The sequence below is a fragment of the Patiria miniata genome, unplaced genomic scaffold (genome assembly GCF_015706575.1).
Source record: "Patiria miniata isolate m_02_andy unplaced genomic scaffold, ASM1570657v1 HiC_scaffold_21, whole genome shotgun sequence".
Taxonomy (NCBI): Eukaryota; Metazoa; Echinodermata; class Asteroidea; order Valvatida; family Asterinidae; genus Patiria; species Patiria miniata.
Window position 1 is genome coordinate 2748905 of NW_024037060.1, and position 23733 is coordinate 2772637.

Sequence of the window (23733 nt, forward strand, 5' to 3'; positions counted from 1 at the left end):
AGGCTAGATCAAAGTCCATTTTGGTAGCCGCATTACCTTTGGAATTGACCTACCTATTGTGACCTCCCTCAGTTTGATGACCGAACAATGACACGTTGTTAGCTTTGGGATAGCAGCTCAATGTTATAGTCCGTTGGTTAGTTGGTAACAAAATGTTGACATTGACTATTGCTCCTATTATTTTGACCGATTGCAAATTCTGAACCCCCTACCCCCCCCCCCAGATCCCCCACTGAAGCGCGGTCTTGAACAAGACTAGTCCTACTGGCCCAAAGCTTAAAAAAGAGAACTTTCTTACAAGATTGTTATTACATGTACATTACATGAATCCAGAGAAATTCTGTCAAACGAGTGTATGCCAAGCTACTGGTACCTTGTCATGCATCATGAAGAACGATGTGTTACATCCTGTCATTTAGGACACCTGCTAATATTGATATGGTTTTCTGCACCCTTCCCGGTACCACTTAGGTCCAAGTTTATTACTTTGCCGTCAAATGCACTGAAAGCCTTTTCCAATTTTTTTTTAAAATTTGATCACTGAATAGTACATAAAAAGTAAGATTACAATATATTCTAAGAAAATACGTTTAAAAAAGAAAATGTGAAATGCTGAACTGTCATTAATTACGCAATATTTATTTATTAATTTCTTAAAGTCGGTATATATACGTGCTTCTAAAAAAAAAAAAAAAGGTATATATACGTGCTTCTAAAAAAAAAAAAAAAGGTATATATACGTGCTTCTAAAAAACCCAAAAATTAGATATTTCTTTTTCGAACGAAATTTAAAGGAACATAATGTCCTGTAAACATATACATTTGCGTGTTTGTTTTTGCAGGCCCTTATACAGTTTTAAAAAGTGGTTTAAAGTGGCGCGCTCTAGTTCAGAAATGTCGCATCCCGCTCTTAATTCATAAGTTGAAATTATTTAATTGATAACTTGTCGAAGGCCGATTTTGTTCGCGCGATGTCTCATTGGATCGGAAAGCTCATAACCTATGGAATTGGTAGAAAATTATCAATTCAATTTGAAAATCTATTTTTCCAGGTGCCACATCAAAAAGCCTGCTCTCTAAATTCCAAATAGTGAAATTAGGGACTAGACGTTTTAGAGTGAAAACCACTCTCATTTTAGATTGAAATAGTCTGAAAAATGAACCACTTCAGTCGAAGCTCGAGTGAAAAATGGATCTTTACGATTGAAGAAATTTCTCTCTGAAACGTCTAGTCCCTAGTTTCCGACTGTGGGAGTGAATCTTCACTCGAATTGAGTAAATTGTCACTCTTCGGAATTTAGAGATTGTATATACCAACCATAAGCTTGTTTTTTTAACCAGCATTTAATAACGTGTTATTCACAATCCGCACAAATTGTATTTATCACTCAACATAGGCATTTAAATGTACTTTTTATAGAGTTTGTAAGGAATATTTCAACTCAATATTAATTACTAACTACAAACTGGTTTCGTATTCGGAAGATGTTTCTGTTAGTTTTAATAGGGCCTGCTGAAAATCTGCTCTAACTGTTTTTCAAGAAATCTCAATACTGAATTTAAGTTAGAACAAGCTCCTTTGAATGTAATTCGATTCTGTGCCAAGGGTCGAATTGGTGCCTTCATTCCATTCAAACAACACTTGTTAAAGTCTCAATGTTACATTAATTTTTTTTAATTAAAATTGATAACTATGTCAATAATCAATACCTCTAGAACATTTACACAAAAATATTAACTGCACTGAAATTCATAAGACCTTACAGCATTACAAAATCTAAATGTTGGCTTCACTTGCTCAGAAGGCCATGGGTAAAGGCGTCCCAGTCGACAAGTGCTCCAAACTGCCCTTCCACGCTCTCTACCGACCCTTTAATGTACGCGCTCGCCCGCTCGATGGCTTGTGAGACCTTCCCAGCGACAGACGTGGGCAAGTCTAGCTGGGCAGACACGTTATGTAGGTGAAGGCGGGCGAGTAGAGTCGCCACCAGTCGGACGGCCAGATCAAAGATGTCACCGACGTCTACCGTAGCTCCTTCTCGCGACATGACTACACAATAAACAACGAATTTATATTATAATTATGATGATATAAATATCATAAAAATAAATGATTAAGCATGGTTAATTTTTAAGGGATTTTTAAAATTAAAAACGAGCATGCCTTTTGTATCCCTTATACTTATAGAAACGTATTGATGTGTCATAATGGGGTATCTCATATTTCAAAAAATAATAAAAAAATATAATATTAACGTTTATTAATAATAACGGTGTGGACTTCTTTTGGTATAATATAAAATGATCTGAACAGTGTTGGTCTATATTGATGATTATGTATTAATATATACATACGTTTCACCAACTCCCTCAAAAAAGGCCCAATAATCATTATCAAAATAACTTGGACGACTATCGAAATTGAAGACAAGGATTCACTTGGGCCGTCTTACCTGATTTGAGTTTTTCTTTGAGACGTTGTTTGCACTCCAAGATGTTGATACCTAGAATCTCCTCCAGTTCAGACTGAAACTCCCAATGTCCGTCCTGAAAAGCGGAAAACCCAATAAGCCCTTAGATTTCAGCCAACTAAGCTGTTTAGATTATAATTAGCCATTTTTGACAGAAAGAAAGCACACATTCATAATGGAGCCTGACAGGTATTATAACACATACCACGTTTTGTAACTCAATAAGACGCAGCGTGTCTTTGGTGACAGTTTCTGGATCCTTTACAAGAGAAGCCATGGCGTCAGTCATCAGCTCATCATCGGAGCTCCCAACAGACACTTGAGGTGGACGTCGGGGAGGGGCGGTGCCTCCTAGGGTTGGTGGGGTAGGAGGTGGGGCAAGGCTTACTCCAGATGGTAGGGGAGGGGGAGGGGCGGCGCCTCCTGGTGGGGGCGGGGGAGGGGGAGGGGCGGCGCCTCCTGGCGGGGGAGGGGGAGGAGCGGAGCTGGCCATAGTTTCTAAAAGTGGAATGGGGGAAGCGCGCATACGTGCTGAGAAAGCTTCCTCATCAAATGATGGGGGATGGGGAGATAATTCCGGAGCGTCTCGACTAAGACTTTTCGGTTGCTTGCTCTTTTTCTTTTTAAATAAGCCCCCCACTGCATCCTTTGCTGTCTTCATTATGCCTGGGCCGCTGGACTTCGGTCGTCTTTCAGGAGCGTAAGATGCTCCAGGCAATTCTTTTTCCTTTCTTGCAGCTTTGGCCCTTTTCTGAATGACAGGATTTTCTGAACCCTGAAGTACCTTGACTGGTTCAAAGGCCCTCTCTTCATAGCGTTGTGGCTCTGGCATGGTGAGTTCAAGCACTGGTTCCGGCATAACGACCTCCCTTTCGATCATCCTATCCGGTTCCAAGACAACTTCTCTTTCTTGTACAGCAAGTTCTCTAATATCCTCACTTAGTTCGTGACGTTGTGGCATGGCTACAGTGTCAACAAACTGGGGAGAAAGACTCCTCTGCGGCTCTGGCATGAGAAGATCTCTTTCGATCATCAAATCCGGCTCAAAGACAACTTCTTCTCTAGCACTGGTGTAAAGCATCGGCCGTGGGACATATATTTCCTGTTCCATCACATCTTCCTCCAACACTTTCGCAGTCATGATCTCCTGCGGCTCCTGTGGTTCCGCAACCCAGCTGCGGGATACAGTTACAAGGGTGTCTGTCTTAAGTGGTTCCATTTTGGGTCTTCCCATCGGTTCCTGTCCATAGCTGCATGTGTCTCGGTCTTCCACCCATGTCACTTCATCCCTTGTCAACTCATGAGAGACTGTCATCCATCTATCCATCTCCCCTGTTGACTCTACATTGTCTTCCTGACTGACTACCACTAACTCCTCTCCTAACTCATCAATGTCTTCAAGATATACTTCCACTGACTCGTCTAATTCAGCCGGGATATCGCGTAGGCTGGGTTTGTGCTCAGGCTGTACCGGCTGCGCATTGATCCTTGCCATCTCCATTTGACATCTGATTAGTACAAAGAAATGCAGTTTATATAATTAGACATTTATTTATGTATTTATTTATTCCATTTCTTTGCCCAGGGTATGCCCAAACTGTTAGAAACTGGTTTCCATTAGGGCCCTGCATACTTACCAAATTATTAAAAAATGTTAAGTAAAGTTGACCTCGTAAGGAAAATACATTGGTGAAACATACGACGAACATTAATATTTTTATACAAGTACATGTATCTCAAAAATATTAAAGAAAAGCTATATACATTGTACATATTTTAAACATGCAACTATTTGGCATAAATTACTGATCACGCGGGACGGGCGAAAACCCCACAAAAACCTTTAGGGGGAAAAAAGGAGAAATTCTTAATCCAGCTCCAAATTAATGCCATGGCAACCAAGTATATAGTCCGTAGATCAACGCATTTTGAACTAAATTTCACTCACTTATGGTGTGAAATAAACTCAGATATGAAAATATAACATACTTAACCAACGAAGAACACCCTTCCCAAACAAGCTGGTAAAGGGTCGACGTTAGGTTCAAATAGGCACTGGTAAGGAAACGCTTAGTATAGATCTTTATCATGCTGCCACCATTTCAGTCTTGTTCCCTGTATCCAATAAAAATACTTTTTTTTGCGTACAAAAAGGAACCAGACTATTTTTACCTTCCAGCCTCGCTTTGGTTACGTTGATTTGAATGGGAAAAATCAAAACGGACGCAACATGATAATGGTCTATTATGTCACTTTGTCACGTACTATTAGTTGGCATTGTATACCGTTTTGCTGTGGGGTTGCTAAATTTGATGATTGTAGCAAAAGGGTGCCGACGCTATTTCCAAAGCGCTTTAAATTATGCTGTTTCTTCTAACGATACAGACCACGTTGTGCCCATACCTATTGAGACATAAAGATGATTTATAGGAAGGGAAGAAGGTATAGATACGTACGTTTCAGCCCAATCCACAGCTTGCTGCAAAGCATCTAGGTTATCAAGCTTCGAGGTATCTGCACAATTAAACCAAAAAAATGGATTTAGTTTGAGACCACTCAGACCCAACAAGACACTTTTGGGGTACACTAGATGCCAATAAAACCCAGGCAGCATGTTTATAGGCCCTATACGGCCACCGTAACGATGCCAATGACATCATTTGAGTTCAAAGCGAGTCGTACTCATTGTGTCAATCATGAAGAACTGAGAGTATACTTGGTTGTGAAGAAATTCAGTATAAAACGGATTCGGTAAAACGTTTTACTCTCTTATTTTATTATTTGCAAAGAGTGACAATTTGCTTTAATCGATGAAAAATTCCATCACGCCCCAGACGTTTCTGAGTATATTTTATTCAAACTAATAGGTCGAGTTTTCACTCGAGTTTCCACTGTAGGCCTATTGACTTTTTTCCAGAGGATTCAATTCCAAAATACAGGGTTTTTTCACTGTAAATCGTGTAGTTCCTTGTTTCACTGTTTTTTTTTTTTTTTTTAAATAAGAGGTTATTGTGATTTGAAACAAAAATCAGAATTCATATCGGCATTGATACCTTTGTGATTCTTCTCTTAATAGAGCAAACGTAAAGCTATAGTTTACTGTTCACCTTCAATTATTAACAATAAGATTAAGTTTACGGTTGCAAACTTAAGGTAAATCTTACCTTAAGGTAAGTTAACTTACCGTAAACTTACGGTAAATCTTACCTTCAATAACTGTTGTTTCTTGAACCTCGGCGAGTTCGGGCATAGCTTTCTTGGTCTCCAAGAACGCACCGTTGACGAGCTGAAACGCCTGGTCCATGTTGCGTTTGACTCGGGCACAAAACTTTGAAAATGAGTAGGCCACCTGAAAAAGGTAAATGATAGAAAAATAATGACTTCGTCACTTCTCTTCTCCGAAAACGCCCAAAATATTGCAGTAAATGGGTTCTTATTTTGTTTCTAGCTAGGTGTATAGATGTTACAGGATGCATGGTGGTATACTTAGCGGATGGAAACGTGGTTTGAAATTGCTTTGTCCGTGCTTAATAGTTTTGCCCCCGCAAAAATAACGTAAGTATTGAATTTATAGTGTTTTGAATACATGATTGATTGAAGTTTAACCAAGTTTGATGTTATTATAGATTTAAGGTATTGGAATTTGGAATCTCTTTCTTAAAATGTTCATGTCCACCATGCAAACTTACAGGTTTCAGTCATTCTTAAAATTTCAATAAATATTTTTTTGCACATTATGAAACATGGTAGAAATTTTACCAAATACATTGCAGAGTGTAGTGAAAGTTTAAAAAAAAAAAAAGTTTTCCCAACACCCAATGGAAATTTTAAATGCAATTCTAATGATTTAAAACTGTAAACAACTTTGTACCGTTAGGGTAATAGGCTGGGCGTAGGAGAGAGTCTCTTTGGCCAACCCGTACGCTTCCTCGAAGTACTTCTCTGCTGACTTGAAGGAGAATGAATCGGCGGCCACTTTGGCGGTTTTCAGAAGGCTGTGAACTCGCTTCAAAGGTGACAACTGGAGAGGAAAACGTTCACCGTTCAGAAGATTCAACATAGTTTAGTCTGTCTGCTTTCAATTTCTCAAGAGAGAATCTAGGTTTTTCCGACTCCAACCTTGTTCAGCAAAGTAATGTTCCAAGAGCTGGGTGGTCGGGAACTTTCTCAAGTCGCTTAATGAAAGAAAAACAAATAATAAAAAACATTCTGGTTGGACTAGACATGCAGAGCCCATGCTTGTTAGGTTAAGTCTCAAACAATTAAACCATGATTAATTAACCTTCAGTCTCTGACGACGGGCAGAGCATACTGCCCGAAACGTTGGGTTTTCCCCGGTTCTTTTCAGAACCTCACAAACTCACCAAAGAGATATGTCACATGGTGCTACCTTTAATTGTTATATTTTTGCTATCGTCACCATGCAGTTATATAATTACCAATGAGTTAGATAGACCTACAGAATTTGTTTGTAAGGTGTTTGTCCGACCTCACCTGTTCCGTTTCCGCCATTAGTTCCTCCCACTTGAGCGAGAGGAGATGGTCGACATCTTCAGCATCGAGAAGTTTCTCTAGACTCAGAACTGTGGCAGGTCTCTGACCTTCTGTAAGCTGTTTCTGCTCAACCTGCAGGGAGCGGAAACGCAGGGAACGCAGAACGATACATTCAATCTTTCTTTTATCAAGAAGAAGTTTTTGTTACGGTCAGCGGAACAGAGTTCCAGCTGCAACATGACAAGTTAAAAAAATAATAACCACAGACAATTGAGTTTTACCTCATCTCTTTCCTCCACAGCGATGAAGCTCGTGAAGGGAGTGACAATCGAGTACTGGATGCTCAGCTCCACGATGCGCGTTTTCAGCTCGTTCTTCTGCGATTCGTGCTCTGTGCGATCAGCGTGGAGGGCGCCCTCTTCCCAATTCCTGATGACGGCGCGCGCGGCCAACTGGTGAAGAATCTGTGATTGCAACGGGATGGATTGCTTCATGTATTGCGTCTTAAACAATCCGTGGTCAACGATGACTTCTTGTGCAAGTACTTCCTTTATCAAATCGTATAAGCTTGATTTGTCTCATTAAATAGGAACATGGTTCTCGGGGAACACAGTTCGTTTTATCACAGTTTCTTGCTATACATTGTTTCAGAGATCGAGAGGCGCCGAAATAAAGTTAGGCCCTATCTTTAAATAATTAATGACTTTACGTAAACATTTTGTAAGAAATCGGGTTTTAACTGTCTCCGTCTTTCACACATACTTTTATAGTTAACAATAACGGAAATTTCCAGTGTATTTCAGCTTTAATTTCAATCTAAAAAAATCGGTGCATTATTTATGTTGGATACATTAATTAACAAGCTTTCATTTGGACAGAGGTTGAAAGTCAGCTACTGACAGCAAAAATATATCGGAAGTAAAATTAGAGTTAATATTTTGGATTCTGAAGTACCTTTCCCTCCATTTTTGGATGATCTGTTGCCGAAAGCTCCATCTCAACCTTCCTGCCGTTGATCTCGGCAGTCAGCGTTGCCTGCATAAACCACAACATAATCAACAATCTTTCATAATAACAATTTCAAGCAAATCCTATCATGGGCATTAGTCAAATAGTGTTTGATTTATGACGTAACTTAAAGTCAATGGTTCAAACATAATAGCGTTACTTCTGGGTGCTGGTTCCGTGTTGTGCCTCATGATGCGCGCGACTAATTTAACGCTAACCTTCCTTATTATTGTTGATCTTTAGCTGATATCGTTGAAGACTTTAATTAACGTGCACACGTCAGCGACTTGAACCTTAATAAACAATGCTTGTTTCGACAGTGGATTAGTCAAAACAAAAATCCGCAATTTCAAGCAAATCCTATCATGGGCATTAGTCAATGTGTTAATAACAGGGAGTGGAGTACACGTTGTTGGTTAACGGCATGTTGTCGACCATTCATTATATGCGTTCACGATAGTTGCAATGGCCCGTCCAATATCGACACCTTTTGTCATTTTCGCCGTTGAGGGGGTAACTTACTTTCTGGCATTCTTGGACGAGTCCGTAGACCAGCAGCCTGTTGTGTCTAAACAAGGAGGTGATTTCTGCAGGAGCCTGGAGGGCAGGTGGGCGTGGCTCAGCATCATCTTGGTGCCACGTGACACGCAGGGATGCGACAGCCGGCTGGGATGCGCGAGAGACTTGCAATTGGATCTGTATAGAATCGAGAATAGACCGATCCATTAATAGGCTCCGCCCCATGGCGTTTCGACCAATCAAAGCCGTGATTAATGCCCAACATGCGTGAACGCGCATGTGAGTAGGCGGGGTCTCTAACCGATCAGTCTTAGCCTGGCATGTTCCTCACCAAATACTGCGGCCTTCAGGTGTTCATATAGAACGGGTGATACTCAGACTAGTGTTCATATTGACAGACCTTGCTTTGCAGATAATATATTTTCCTGCTTCTGGTTAATTCCACGTACATACAATTAACAAAAGAACGATTATTGGAAACCGAATTCAATTTCTGTTAAAGATGGTTCTTTAAACTTAAATTATTAACCTGAGCTCTTTAGATCTTTTAATTCATGCATAAATACATCCTCTTCTCAAATATGAAGCGCACCTTTTGCTCCCAAGTGGATTTGGCCTTGGTGTCAAAGAACTCAAAAGCACCACCTCCTTGTCTGGCGGCTGCTGCCAGTAAATGCCGATTGGCTGTTTTGCTGTAAAAAATGGAAAATGTAGATACACAACCACTGATAGGTTAGTGAAAAAAAGATTTTGAAATTTGCCATCTCCCCTCTAGGTTTCTAAGACCGAGTCAGATGCATGATGAGTTGCAGTTATTAGCATTGTTATGACGATAATGATGATGATGATGCTGATAATACATAGTAACATTTTATTGGCTAAGACACGTTCACGTGACGTGTTTCAGAAGTTAATGTATGATCACTTAATCCGATGCATCATCGGATTCAAATCGTTCAAAACCACATCCCAGCAGATACTACAATAATTTTACCTGACACCAAAAGTGAACACCCGGGAGTGTGCCCGGTGGCGTCCCACCGCCCTCAACGTTGCCTGTTCGTTGCTAAGGTGACCGTCTGTTATCAGAAACAGGTTTCTGAGGGCGCTCGTCGGCTTCAGGAGATGGTTGGACTGTAGAGGGCGCCAGAAGTCCGTGCAGCCCTGCTCGGCGGTAGCGCCCTTGATGAACTCCCTGGCCGCTTTCAGGTTGGCTTGTGTCTTGGGCTGGCTGGCAGGGAAAAGTTCGTCAAACTCTACAAAAAAAACAAGGATGAATTGTAGAAAATTAATTAAAATGTGACGAACTTGGTTATCTTTGTCAAATTTTGCCGAGCGTCAAACACAGTTGGCAAGTGGTAACATTATAAGGCTTATTCTATATAAATGAGAGCCCCTAACTGGTTACAAAGAGTGAGTTTAACAGACGGGACACTTGACCACACTGCTGCCTAATCAGGCCAGTAGCTCTTGCGAAAACGATACACCTGCACGCAGTCAATATTCGTGATCAATATGTGATTAAACCTTTTCGCACCTGTGCCAAAGAAGATGACATTAAAGGTGCACTGCGCGGGTAGATTCTGCAGAATGAGCAGCAGGAGTTTCTTGGCTTCCTCCAAGATCTCCCCTTTCATCGAGTTGGAAGAGTCCAGAACAAGAACCATGTCTGGATTGGTCACTGAGCCCACATCGATATCGGGGTAGAAGACAAGCATGGCGGCCTGTATTGAAGAAATGAGATCTTTTGAATAACACTTTTAATTGCATGGGGACTTAGTGATGATTCTACCATTTTGGTGCAGAGGTGTAGGCATACGGTTTCCTTGCTATCTATCTGTAATTTCAAATACCTCCCAGGCCTACATGAGATTGGGGCCAGTCCGTGCCTCGTGCCTATGTGGTTTTTTCCTGGAATATTTTCCTTGATTTCCTCCTGCCTCTAAAAATGATTTTTTTTTTGTCTTCAGACTTTCCGACAATATTGGTAAACCACTTTCCAGAAATACCCTGTTTACATCACGAGAAAGAACTGAATGAAATACAATATTCGTTACGTTGTTATGAAGGTCGCAGATTCAAACCCTGCTCCAGGCAATATCTTTGTACAAACTCACTATTATAAACAAGAGACATAATAACATTTCAGACGTAAAATTTACCGAAGGAAAACCAAGGCCAACCGGCAATATATTGCAATAGCGTGGACCGGTATTTCTCTAAATCTGATTGGCTATTTTATGTTACCTGCTCTTTAGTTCCCGGATGTTCTTCCAACCACATCCGGGGCTTGTGCATCTCATCTAGACCAATCAAAAGCTGGAACCCATCATCCAGCTTGGAGTCCTTTCCCAATTTAATAGAGGCCTTTTTGTTGTCTCGCTGCAAAACAAACAAAATGATTCTGATTTCAAAAAAGAAAAGAACAAAATAATAATGCCATGCAAGGTACGTGATACCCGATTGAGGCTTTTGAAATAGTGAACTTATAACAGTTTGTCTAGTTTAACTATAGAACCAATTCCTTGTTCCAATACGTTTATATGCATGGAAGCTTAAAATTTGTAACAAGGAGTTACTCAAGCCCATCGCAGCTGAGAAAAGTTTGTTATTATTTACTTTCTTTCTTAAAACTTTGTTAAACTTACTTTGACAAGAATGGAGTGTGTGGGGGATTCGATGCATGTGATCTCGGATGCCATGGTAACCGCAACCTGAACTGATTCTTCTCTGAGAAGGAAATAAAGGAAAAGACGAGCAACAATAGATTGCAGCAACTGGAGACTTTTGACATGCTAGGTTGCAGCAAGCACACCTGTCCTTTCAATCAATTACGTCTTCGAGCTAATGTTTAAAATGATGCAGATCGACAATATATAAAGACCACGCAAGCACCTAGCTATAGTTATGAGGAGTTCCTTTGTAAATGGGTATTTGGTATTCAGTGAGGTGGTCTGGAAAAATGAAATCAATCGGGAAAACTTGTTATCTACATTTCAAATACATAAAATGTTCTTTAATTACTTGTATATTGTTTCTAGGTCGACGTCGACGGCGTCCGCTCCTCCGGGGGCGCCCTTCGCCATCACCTCCTGTCGTTTCCATGGCGCCACGCTGCCTAGGAGTTTGAAGGCTAATTTGTCGCCCTCGACGGCCAGCTCAGTCACGTAGGTGACTTTGATCAGGACGTCGGAATGAGCTGGCAGATTGCCAACGCTGACGGAAAACACATTCTAAGGGCAAAAGACAAAGCGTTCCAGTAACGCATTGTGTAGCCTGTTGGAACCAACTTTGCACAAATCCAGGTGCAAGAAAAATATACAGTTGTATACACAGTACGATATTAAACAAAGGAAACCTTAAGATAAAGTTAAAAAGCAGTGGACAGGTCTGCGGTTTACGTCTTACCGGTGCCTCTTCATCCATGAGGTATGCTCCATGCCCCTCCTCCACCGCCTTACGGTACTCCTGGTGCGCCGCCTCTTTCTCCTTCACAACACCAACTACATGTTTGTTATTGATAAACGCCTCGAAGCCACATACCGCGGCTGCTTCGTCCACAGGGAAGACGTATTTGGCCTCCATGGGTTCACTGCTGTTATTCCGGTAGGCCTGTATGACGACAACCTGTGAGAAATCCGGTGTGAAATGTAAAAAAAAGCATTATTCCTAACATTTTTTGGTGTACTGTAGAAAATCCAGCAAGTTTGGAGAAAAACCCGAGGTGAATGTGTATATTGGAACTTCCCACAAATTCAAAAGTGAATTAGAAGCCAATTTGACATCACGCGTCACGATGCTTTCGCAGCGATATTTACCAAGCCGAAATGTGTTTATATTTCTTTAAAGGAATTGCGAAAACCTACCGGCACATGGCAAATACGCGAGGTAAAGTACAGCGAAAGTCAAGTACAAGCACCACGTCTTGGGTATTTTGTGCGTGTACTATATATTTGTCTCTAAATTCTCCCAAATTCAGACCCAAAATTCTCATGCAAATGTTAAAAGAACAGACAAACCTTTACAAAAACCAAGTATGTTAAATAAAATATACCAATTCACAATATATCATACGATGATTTAGATATTGGTTTATTTAAATAACAGCGCCCTTTACCTGTGCTACAAGATCTAGTATTTGTGCCCTGATGTGCACGGCTTGTAACGTCACAGTGTCTGATGTCTCATTGCTGCCGACCAAACCAGCTTCAATGCTGGCGATCGGGTCCTTAGCACATTCGATGTCACTCAAATCTGTCAATTAAGGGAGAAAAAACAGGTTTTTTATATCAACAGTGAAATAAAAACCGCACTTTGTCCCCTGAAAAAAATCATGATTTCCAGTAAAACTTCAAACTGAAACTGACCCCGAAAAACAAACAATATTTATGTATTGATGCCATTTTTAATCTTCTAAAATAAAGTCCCGTTCCCTTTATACTTTATAACTGTGTACACCGACCGAACACGGCACTGTCCTGAAAACGTACACTTTCAAGGAATCAAGTTTTCGTATAGAGTCAGATTTGACATATTACCGTCCGTAGTGTTATTATAGTGGCAGAATTATGATTTCTTTCTTTTTAAGTTTCTGAGCAGACGAAGATCGATCTTATACCAATATTACAAACAGAAAGACAATCAAACAGTAGGCCTAAATAATGTGGTTAAATACTTTTAAGTTCTGCATTAACGTGTCTATCAATTTAATTGCAACAGCCAAAAGTGTCGCCGTTTACGTTCAGCAACTCATGTCATTTTTTTTAAACAAAAAGTCGGGCAAAATGCAAAAATGTCACTCGTTAACACCCGACCCCTTGCAAAATCAGAAAGCCAACTGTATTTCATCGTTTTACCGATATCTGAAGGACGGGCGCTGCTTTCTTCTTGGGCCTGCTCAGGAAAGATCAGCTGCTCCATAACTCCCTCCTCAACCTGCGGCGTCTCGCATAGCTGCATGTCGATCTCCTCGTCCCCCGGCAAGACGAACTCCACCAGGTACCGGATGCACTGCTGGTTCGCCTCGTACACAACAAACTCGTCATCCTAATTTTAAAGGGGGGAGGGGCGGGGGTGAGTAATCTGCAAGTCAATCCTGCATATATTCATTCAGTGGTACAAACGTGTCTTATCTGTTCTCTCTCTCTCTGAAAACAAATTAGCGGAACACATCTGTTGTTCAATAAGAATTGGAAAACAGAAATTATGAAGTTGCTCAAAGTTCACCGTGAGTTTTCTATTTCAGTTTGTTCATGTTACTTGTTTAATGACTTTTTCTCCACTGTTTGTTTTTAATGTAAATAGTAACAAATATCTTCATGTTGAAGTTAACGAGTAGCTCCAAGCCAGCAAAAAGCGGAAAATAAATGAAAGTTGATTCATCCATACCAAAAAATCCCTAATTCATGGTTATCCAGATTTTTGTTCTGCTCACTCTGGGGTGCGAATATGGAGAACAGGAATTCCAGAGCCTTCTTAAATATTAAAAATGTTCAAGTCTTCTACCACTGCAACCAGGAGTGATTCCTATTTGGGATGACATTTAGGTTGAATCCACATCTGATCCCTTTGATTTCCCTTGCTGGGGTTTCCTCCAAGCAGTTAAATTAAATGCTTCGACGTCGTCTCAACAGGCTTCCGAGCGACAGTGCCTTGCACTTTTGACGAACCCTTGGCCTCAGTATGATGTAGTAAGTTAAGGAAAGAAAGCACACACAAATTCGACACGAACGCTGTACCTTGAACTCGGAGTCTCGTGTGCCGGTCCTGCTGACACCGTGGGTGCTATGGTAACCCTTAGGTGCCTCATTCAGGCTCAGATCAAACCAATACAGGTCTTTGATGTTGCCAAGGGCAACCTTGTTGACAACCATTAGTCTGGTGCCGGTCTGCTGGCTGGGTGACGAGTACTGCTGTGCAGTGCTGGGGATAAGCAAAACAAAATTAAAGTTAAAACCCTTCCTATAATAAAACGTAACATATGAGAAAATAAGTTCTTAATTGCAAGGTTACACGATACAGAAATAGTCTCTCCGCATGATACATAAATAACTTTTATACCAATTATTGCTGTATCACGTGACACCCACCTGACTCGGTCGCCAAAATAGATTCCACTTCCCAGCATTCCTGCATCTCTCCGGGAACCCCCGAACACCTCGACGACAATCTTCGGGAGTAGAACACCCCTTACACGAGAGAAAACAAAACACAATTTCGTATCAACCTAACCTATAGAACGCTCGTGTTTTTCTCAGATTCCAAAGAAAAAAGATTGCATACCGCATGAAAAATATCTGGGCCTGATAACAACAGACAAAGCAGCTAGGGTAAAGGGGCCGGTCATTTAAGGACTCTTTCAATAATGGTTTTAAATTGTTGCTTTTACTTGAACACCCCTAAAGTGGAGCGAAACTGCATTGTAGATTTTGGCTCTATTATTTTCTTATTCCCATTCGCAGTCGATTTCTTTACGAAGGTGAGTTACATCCACTTCCTTCGGAAGACGGATAGTGCCACTTGCCGCCACAAAATTAGTGGCGGCCGCCACATAATAAGTGGCGGCCGCTGTACAAAAAATATTTTCACACGTACAAAAAATATATATATTCAGACTTATTGAGTGGCACTATCCGTCTTCCGTAACTTCCGCCTGGAGATCGCACATTATTTGTTTCACTCAACTCACAGCAGTAGCCTAAACGCTGATATAAATTATAAAACAGGTTTTGTCGTGTTCAGGTAATAGGCAATTGTTTGATAACACTCGTGCTAAAAGCTTCACACTTTTATTACTACGAGGGATCATCTTCACGTACAGCGCATAAGTGTAATGCACTTAGAGATAACGGTATTTCGTTTCCTTTGTGGATACAACCTGTCAGAACAAAGTGCATCGCGTGAGAGACTTGAATCTGAAGGAGCTACTTATAAGTAGCAGAGGTTTCAAAGAAATATTGGTCATTTTTATGGCCAACTGCGGGAAAGTGTGTATGAAAGCTGAACATAGTATCCTCTTTTATGGGACGAATTCTGTAATGTTACTGACAGTATTAAATTGTGCAGCCTTACAGGTTTAATCATTTCTATCATGATTCGATATGTAATGTAATATTTGTTGTGCAATCCTTGGCAATCCTTTGTGTCCCATCCAACCTTATTTTCAATTATCGTTTCGCCATTTTGAAGGGTATTTTGGTGCCTTTTTGGTTTTATGCTAATGTGAATTACCATATTCATGAGCAAAAGTGTGACGTCTTTTCAGGCAGAAACCTCAAGATTACAGCTATTTTAGCATCAAGAGGTGCCAGAATTTTGGATGCTTTGCTGATTAACACCATTTCATTACATTTTAGATTCCCGCCCTCTTCTGATTGCTTAAAGCAGTTTCAACGGCTGCTAGGCTACAATAATATTAAAGAATACAGAAAAGCTAAAAAAAAAATATACAAACAGCTGTTGCACTGTGTATTTTGAATGTGGGGTAGCTGTCGTGGCGCTGTGCAAAGTTTGTTTTCTCACCTAGAGAGAATCCCGAGGAAGTTAGCCGGCCTGGAAGCATGGAAGAGAAGCCGATCATTACCAGTGCCATGGGCATACACTGCTTCCTCGACCCCTCGGCTTGCTGCAAAAATGCGCTTAATTTCCAGAGGCTCGTCACTTGAAAAACAAGGAGTGCAAAATTAAAACACAAACGAAACAAAGTCACAAAAGACATACATGGAACAAACAAAGGCCGTTTACCAAAGAGCATCCAGAGCTCCGACTACGTCAGCAGAGGGCGTGCACAGAGCGCCCTCACCGTGGGCAGGTTTTATTAAAATTCAGTGACAATGTATGTATCACATGTCTTCATAGCCGATTTTCGACCAGATCTGAACAGATTTTTTTGTAAAAAAAAAAATCTAGCAGAAAATCGAGCAGAATGGAAATTTTAGCAAATTTCTAGGAGAGTGTAAAATCGGTGATCAACTTGCAGAAAAACATAGCCGATTTGTTTTGAACAAGCTTCAATCACTTCAAACAAACCCTGGACACCACATTACACTAGGGGGCGCTGATATGGATGTATGTCAATAACATACTCACACTAACATCAAAATGGCGCTTTTTAAAAACGCTCGTACTTTGTTTCTCCACTTTTCAGTGCTATTGAATACATTTTGGTTGTTGAGATGTTAGAAACATACCTCAAAATCCGAATTTATTTTTCTCATCACAAAAAGTGTGTGTGTGTGTGTGTGTGTGTGTGTGTGGGGGGGGGGGGGGGGGGGGTGGGTGAGGCGGGGGTTGATTTAGTAGCACACCCCTGGTCAAAAAGTGGGGTATACCCCCCACTCCATCCTGCCCCCGGATTTACACCCCTGTCAATATACAACAGCACTGCCCTCTATTACTCCGCCTTATCTTAACGCATAAAGTCTATACTTTTTAACTAATACCTCGACACGGTGGCTTTCACCAGTTTCTCCACCTTAACGAACTCCGGGTGATCAGGTGCCAGACAGTCCAGGTAGCATTGCAATGCACGGTATCTGGACTGACTGGTGCTGCGTTGGGACCAGTCTGTCGCTTCACTCACCGCCACAATATCGTGAATAAGCTAGATACATAATACAAAATTGCAAATAATAACCACATAATCTCATAGGTGTCAATTCGTTGGTAGTTGTGAAATTTTATACATTTTTTTTTTCACCTAAGAGATTTCAGACATTTTTGGGGTTCAACGATGCTTTGAGATTAGTTGTTACAATTATTAGGTATTGCGTTTTGCTATAATGCATCGCAATGGTAGAATTATACTGATTCGTCTTGTAATAAAACACCGACTCATTTTGTGTAATAACCATTTGTCTAAAAAATGATTAGATTAAATCATTACCAGTTTTCATTTTGTGCTTCTCTGCTAAAAAATGTTTCAAATATCTACCTAACCTTATTCTTTTCTCCTCTGTGTTGTCAATTTTGGATTAGTTATTCGACTTTTTTCTCTTTTTTTTTGCTTTGTGTTTTGTGTTTTTTTTCAAAATGGCCTAATAGTAGGTTAGGCTCGTGGCTATACTTTAAAAAATAATTTATTAAAAATAAATTATGATATTACCAAATCGACTATTAAAACAAACATTTTGAAAAGCAAGGTTAATATAAATTATTACACATATTTTTGATCTGCTTCGTATTTGTCCCACCTGGCACAATTCCTGCTTGCCGGCTAGAGTGCGCTTGTTGTTCACGGGTGCCACGTGGTGTAATTTATGCGGTATCAGTCGGTAGAACTCGTCGTTCAGCTTATCGAGATCCGGTCCGTAGCCGTCGCAATCAGCGTCTAACATCTTCCTGATCTGGAGTAATATACCCTCCGCCTTTTCCACCTGAAAAGAACCCCCAAAAATATTTAAAATGAAAATAAAATCCTCATAGGAATTTGAAAATATTATCTAAGAAATACTGCAACAGCATGTAGTTAAAGTGAATCGGCGTACATTGATCATTTTAGTCAGGATTCGACTTTAACTAGCCACCCAGGTTTATTACAGATTCTGAACTAGCCGGGGCATTTTTGCTAGCCCGCATGTTTTCCTTTTATAGAGTGTCTCATAAACAACAATGTGCATACATCTAAAACGTGTTTATGCTGAGGCAACTTTGTCAGTGTTTTTAATAAACAGATAATAGTTTAACCCTGAACAGTTAATATAATTAGAAACTAGTTCATGCAGGTTTGCTTTCTGAATTGAATTATTTATTTCTGCTTGTCCTTTCATCTTTGCCGTAGCTCAATAATCTTTGACTCGCCAGCCGGGCTAGTACCTAGTAAGGAACAGCTTGGCTAGCCCGCCGCTGTTTTGACCGCGGCATTAGCGGGCTACCGCTAAAGTCGAACCCTGTAAAATTTAGCACGTTTTGAGGGTTGTGCAAAAAATTCAATATCGAAAACTATATTTAGAGTTTCACTATTGCAGCTGTGTCTATTATCCCTAGGTTGACTGCATTTCCTGAATGTCTGGCTATTTCCGGTTAACGCTGTATCTATTGAAACTGCCCGACACTCATGCATGCCGACACTGTCTCTATCCAGGTAGCGGTATGCATGGTTTTAATTGGGACATCAGAATGTCTACGAGTGTGCGAGGCTTGAACAAAAACTTGATAACAAAACTGCGAGATGAACATATTTACGCCACGTGAAATATTTAATAACCCGCAAGTAGCAAGGAAATTCTGTGCCGCCTATACGTCTCTCGTACCTGCAACATTTCCAACTGTTCCTATAGTTTTTTACACTCAGACAACAGTATACTCACTGAAGATTACATTTTGTGTTGCATGTGCACTGTTACAAGAAGTCTATTCCTGCAAACTCAGGTATATGTTGAAGATTAGCGGATATTTTTTTACAAGAAACTATCAAGAGTTTTGAGTTTCCATCAGGAGAATATTTGGGTTATTAATGCACAGCAATTTTCACTGGCACTCTCAATGAACGTTAAAGTTATGGGCATCGGGTAATACGAAACAAATTCACGACATAATAAATTTCTTTTCAGTTTGTCTGCATTTTCTTCTAAGACATGCCTGAAAGCACAAAGCAGTTGCCTGTACACTGCTTCATGTGACATGGCCCTATATTATAAGACCTACTTTTCCAATGCCTATTTTCCGGTAGGGAACTGATAAGATTTCTCGGAGTTCGCCATTCGCTTCCCGCCAGAGATACTCAACAAGCCTCGTCACTTCGTCTGAGATAGCTGGCCCGTCTGTTAGTCCAGTTTCCATCGCTTGCTGAAAGTTTAAAAAAAAAGAGGACATGACCTGAATCTACATTAGTCTCTTGTATGGCAGTCAAAAAAATCCGTTGGCAAAAAAAAAAGGTTCTAGATTGAAGTTCTTTTCGCTAAAAACCTTCACCTTACTTTCAGACCTTTTGTAGGTGAAAATGGAAATAAGAGGTTCAAATTGATTACAGGTCAAATCCAAACAACTAAATAGCAGGGATTATAATTGAAGCCGGGATTATGGATCACAGGCCTCTTTTTCTGTTTTATTTTACAAAACATCAAGTGTTCCCCCCCTTTTTAGAGGCCACCACTGCGTATAAAAACGTTTGTATAGTCGGTAACGAATTTTGCAGTTACTCCACAATTCAGATTTTAGTAGTCGTCCGTTCACTATTCCGCGTATGTTTTTGTGTGCTTCTTTTGTCCTTTTTGCGACAATGGCTCCATATTTTGCCTGAGATAATACAGCCTTGACGAAGCCGAAGAAAAGTCAATGCCCGAACGAAATCCTATTGCGAGTAGCTATATAGGTCACGCGCGTGATAACTTCCCCTGTGAGACATCCAGGCTAGGTACAAGAATTACCTTCCGGTAGACTGGGGAGCCTATCCATCGGGACAGGAACTTCTTGGTCTTGTGAAAGTCGGAGAAACTGGAGTAGATCTTGGCGTAGATACGAAGGGCTTCTTCGCAAGACGATGCGTAGTGACATTCCTTACTCCCATAGGTTTCATCCTGACGGAAAGACGTGTTGAACGCAGTGTTTTTTTGTTAACGTTGTTGTTGTTGTTTTTAAACTTTTTGGGAAGGTGGTCAATTTAGTTCAACAAATGCATAAAGACTTTTGGCGAAAATTATTAAACTTTTCCTTCAAATTCATTTGATAGTATGTATTTCCAATACATTAGACAAAAGTTGCATCTCAGGAGGCAAAAAATTACTTCCAATGCATTAATTACTAAATATTAATTACTTAAATTTACTTCAATGAACAGCTTGTTAATATATAATCAGAAGAGTTATTACAATAAAAACTGCCGACAAAATTGAATTTATACATTGATTATAAAGATAAAAATTACTTACAATTTTGCTGATGATTTGACAAAGGAGGATTTGACGAAGAAATTATCATAAATGGGAACTACTTTGATTTGGGAAACTTTTACCCGACTGTACTTTTCCGCATGAGATATTATGAACACCCACACAAATCTCATACAATAATAAAACGTCAGTAAGCAACACGGGTTTAGTGTTTATTGCTTTAACCTTGCAGTCGTTCAAGGAAGTTTAACAACATGAGAGGCCTTGACATGTATCATGAGATATGACAAGTGAGGCACGTGCAAATGGGAAAGGACGGACAGTGCGCATGTTAAACAAATAGTGGTTTAAATCTCCTACCTGCATTTCCAACAAGCGACCGGTGTGTGTAAACACGCGGCACGGGTATTCGGTCGGTGTTTGCCCGTCCGACTCGGTTTCGTTGTCGGTAGAGACAACGTGGAGCTCCAGAAGACGAAACTCCGCATCCTCACCCGGCTGGGGTTGGGGCGGGTCCTAGAAAGCCACAAGAGGGGAAGGGGAAACAAAGTGACCATCGTCCACCTTTTTTTCTCTTCTGGAAGGTTACCAAGAGTTCCAGGAATGTGTATTTGAATTTTGTGTAAAATAATTGCTTAAAATTCTGATTTTTTCTTTAGAAAAAGCTTGGTTTTTCGAAGACAGCTTTTTTTTTCACAAAAAAGCCCACAATAGGTACCAAAATGGAAAAAAAAAAATCAAATCCGATTAGTTTAAACCTCACGGGATGCAACTCTATATGTATCTATCATAACGTTTACCTGAAAGAGGGCGCTTTTAGCTACATCATAATGGTCTTCTGGGAAACTGGGTGCAGCTGGATCGCCCCACTTCCAAACTCTAAAATCACAATTAATTAAATCACATTAGCTCAGATCAAAAAAACTGATCCCTTTGCGAAATGTTTAAACCAGCGCAACGATTACACGTCATACGAACTCGCCCAATAGATCAATGTTCCAATTGGAATCAAAAGCTAAAAGTATACAATAGACAATGAAGAAAACCTTTATACCGTAAACCGAACAACCAGTTATAGGCTATATCAACTCAATCCCTGGCCTCACCTAAATGACAAATTTCATTTAGTCTCGACTCCACTCATTTAGACCATTCTTCTCCATGTTTAGACTATAACTACAAGTCCGACAACCACCTCTGCATTCAAGCCAACTTACTCAACTCTACCAAACTCTACTCACTTGAACTTGACGTACTCAACGTGTTCGAAAAGTAAAACTCACCGAGTAGTTGATTCACCCATGGTGTTCGTGTTATGCACACGGGATTTATGATAATCGTGCACTCGTAGACTTTACTGAAAGGTCAATCAGCACACATCCTATACTCCAGTCTGCTATTCACTGCATGCATCGTGCTGTTTTACATCAAAAGGAAATATGTTTGTCAATGGTATTTCCTCATACAGTTAAGGTCAGGTGGAACCTGAGTACGCCTACAGTATTTGATGCGCAACCATTCACTGTCTGCTATAAGCATTTCGAGGTGGTGTTGTATTAGGCTACCAGGTAATTCTTACAGGACCAACTCCAACGTGTAGACATAACGATAAAGTACTAGGTCATGTACCTGTACTTCAGATTTGGCCTTTGAGATCCGTGGAGCGGAAAGTATGCATATTCATAGCATACCCAGGCGCACTGACAATGCGTCAACCAAGTACCAGCAAAAGGAAAACCTCAGAAATGAATCAATCGTATCTTGGCTCGAAATTCGGTGACGACCAGACTATGACTAGACCTTGTTTCCGAGGGAAGTGCGTTCACGGGAAAACCTCCAAGGCTATAGGCAAAACACGTCCCCTTTACATGTGTACAGGCACACAAAATAAGCCAAGGTTAAATTCAATAATTAGATTACCATAACACTTCGAGCTTTTCATACTAGGCTATCTTATTAGTTTCTTGCTCTGACTTTAACCTTGTGACAGAAATGTAGCCTGTACCTTAAGTCTCGGAATATATACATTATATATCTTTAATTTGCAATATCTGGCCGTTTGGCAAGTATAGTTTTAGCTTCCCACTATATGGATGCATATGAAGCACGTACAACTATTATGACTCGACATGTATGGTTGTGAATCACGGGGCCAACCTTTTTTATTGTAAAAAATACTTGAGGCGTATATCTTTTATGCCCGTTACAGTTGGGTGACACTGGAACCCAGATTTGTGGCTTTTGTCGGAGAAGAGGTATGGTCTATGCCAACTTTTTGTGTAACTACAAGTCTACTCAATTGTTTCCATTTTCAGTGCAGTGAATCTGATTGACTCAATCGGACATTGTCCAATAACAATATCTGAAAATCTTCTATCAAGATTACTTAATTCTTTTCAGGGCAAATATGCATTGAATAAAATGGTTAGTCAGTGTAAAGATCAATGAACTTTAGACTCACGTGGGCATTTGTGAGCCTGCTCCCCTTAATTACTTGTATCCAAGCAGCCCCCAACCACCATGACTCGCTCTCTTTTTTTCTTCTGCAGCAATTACTGCTCATTTTCATCAGATAAGAATGAGAGCATCTCACTTATTTTCTTCCAACAAAGTTAAACATTTGCCTCCTTTGAAATCGTTGTTCATCTGTGCACTGTAACAGTTCTTGCATTGCCCCTGCCCCAACATTACGCGGCATTTTGTCTCGTTGTTTTAGAAGCTGTTATCGTCGTGATGCATCCGCAAGAACCTGTCTTTTGTTGAGTGGTGGACAAACAACAGGAGATGAAATCTATGATGATTTTTTATTGGTGTTATCACAAACCGTCAGACATCTAGGACTCTGCACGTCCGGTTTACTTATTGAAGATACAAATCAACTTTGTCGAGTCGGTACATCGGTCCTTTTCAATTGAAATTCAGTCACGATTCCCGATGAATTTAGAGTTATATCCCAACTTTGTCTCGAGTCAATAATTATGGCTCCTCAGGTCAACATTTCTCTCCTTTTTTTGTATCAAACGGCTATGAGTGTGTTCCTTTTCTTCGCGAATTCCATCTGAGATTATTTCCTATAAAATATGATGAGTAAACGGAGGCATGTTTAGATTGTAATACCTAATGAGTTTATTCAGCACGTTTAGACGCGAATGTCATGAGATATTATTATGTGCCACAATTACTGCTTTTGTTAAGCCAAAAAAAAACTTTTGTGAAAGGTGTTAAAACGAGAAGTGAAAAACATTTGCCAAAGAAGAGTACACTGTTGCAATTAGTCCTCAGGAGAGCAATTTCGAAATCCATCATGATCAATCGCGTCAATTGGAGCACATATGGGATCCCTTTGTCAACATTATTATCTGATGCTCGGTTACATTCCAAATCAATAACTATATGTTGACATTTCTATATGA

The 23733-nt window shown here is 40.3% G+C and overlaps 1 protein-coding gene across 1 annotated transcript; it reads right to left on the reverse strand.

Annotated features, from left to right (window-relative positions):
* Window positions 1-1173: 1173 nt before the first annotated feature.
* LOC119729586 (protein mono-ADP-ribosyltransferase PARP4-like) lies at window positions 1174-22048 on the reverse strand. The gene is made up of 29 exons (XM_038202201.1): window positions 21604-22048; window positions 21121-21199; window positions 20681-20836; window positions 19859-20008; window positions 19137-19277; window positions 17684-17866; window positions 16934-17094; window positions 16014-16151; window positions 14582-14680; window positions 14231-14414; window positions 13349-13538; window positions 12610-12746; window positions 11901-12119; window positions 11517-11725; window positions 11141-11222; window positions 10740-10874; window positions 10030-10216; window positions 9487-9748; window positions 9085-9184; window positions 8496-8669; window positions 7920-8000; window positions 7247-7429; window positions 6966-7097; window positions 6343-6492; window positions 5679-5820; window positions 4928-4985; window positions 2677-3979; window positions 2454-2547; window positions 1174-2050 (listed from the first exon to the last, which is right to left on the reverse strand). Exons 1-29 carry the CDS (start codon window positions 21621-21623, stop codon window positions 1791-1793), a joined length of 5409 nt encoding a protein of 1802 aa, XP_038058129.1. The 5' UTR covers window positions 21624-22048; the 3' UTR covers window positions 1174-1790.
* Between the last annotated feature and the right edge of the window lie 1685 nt (window positions 22049-23733).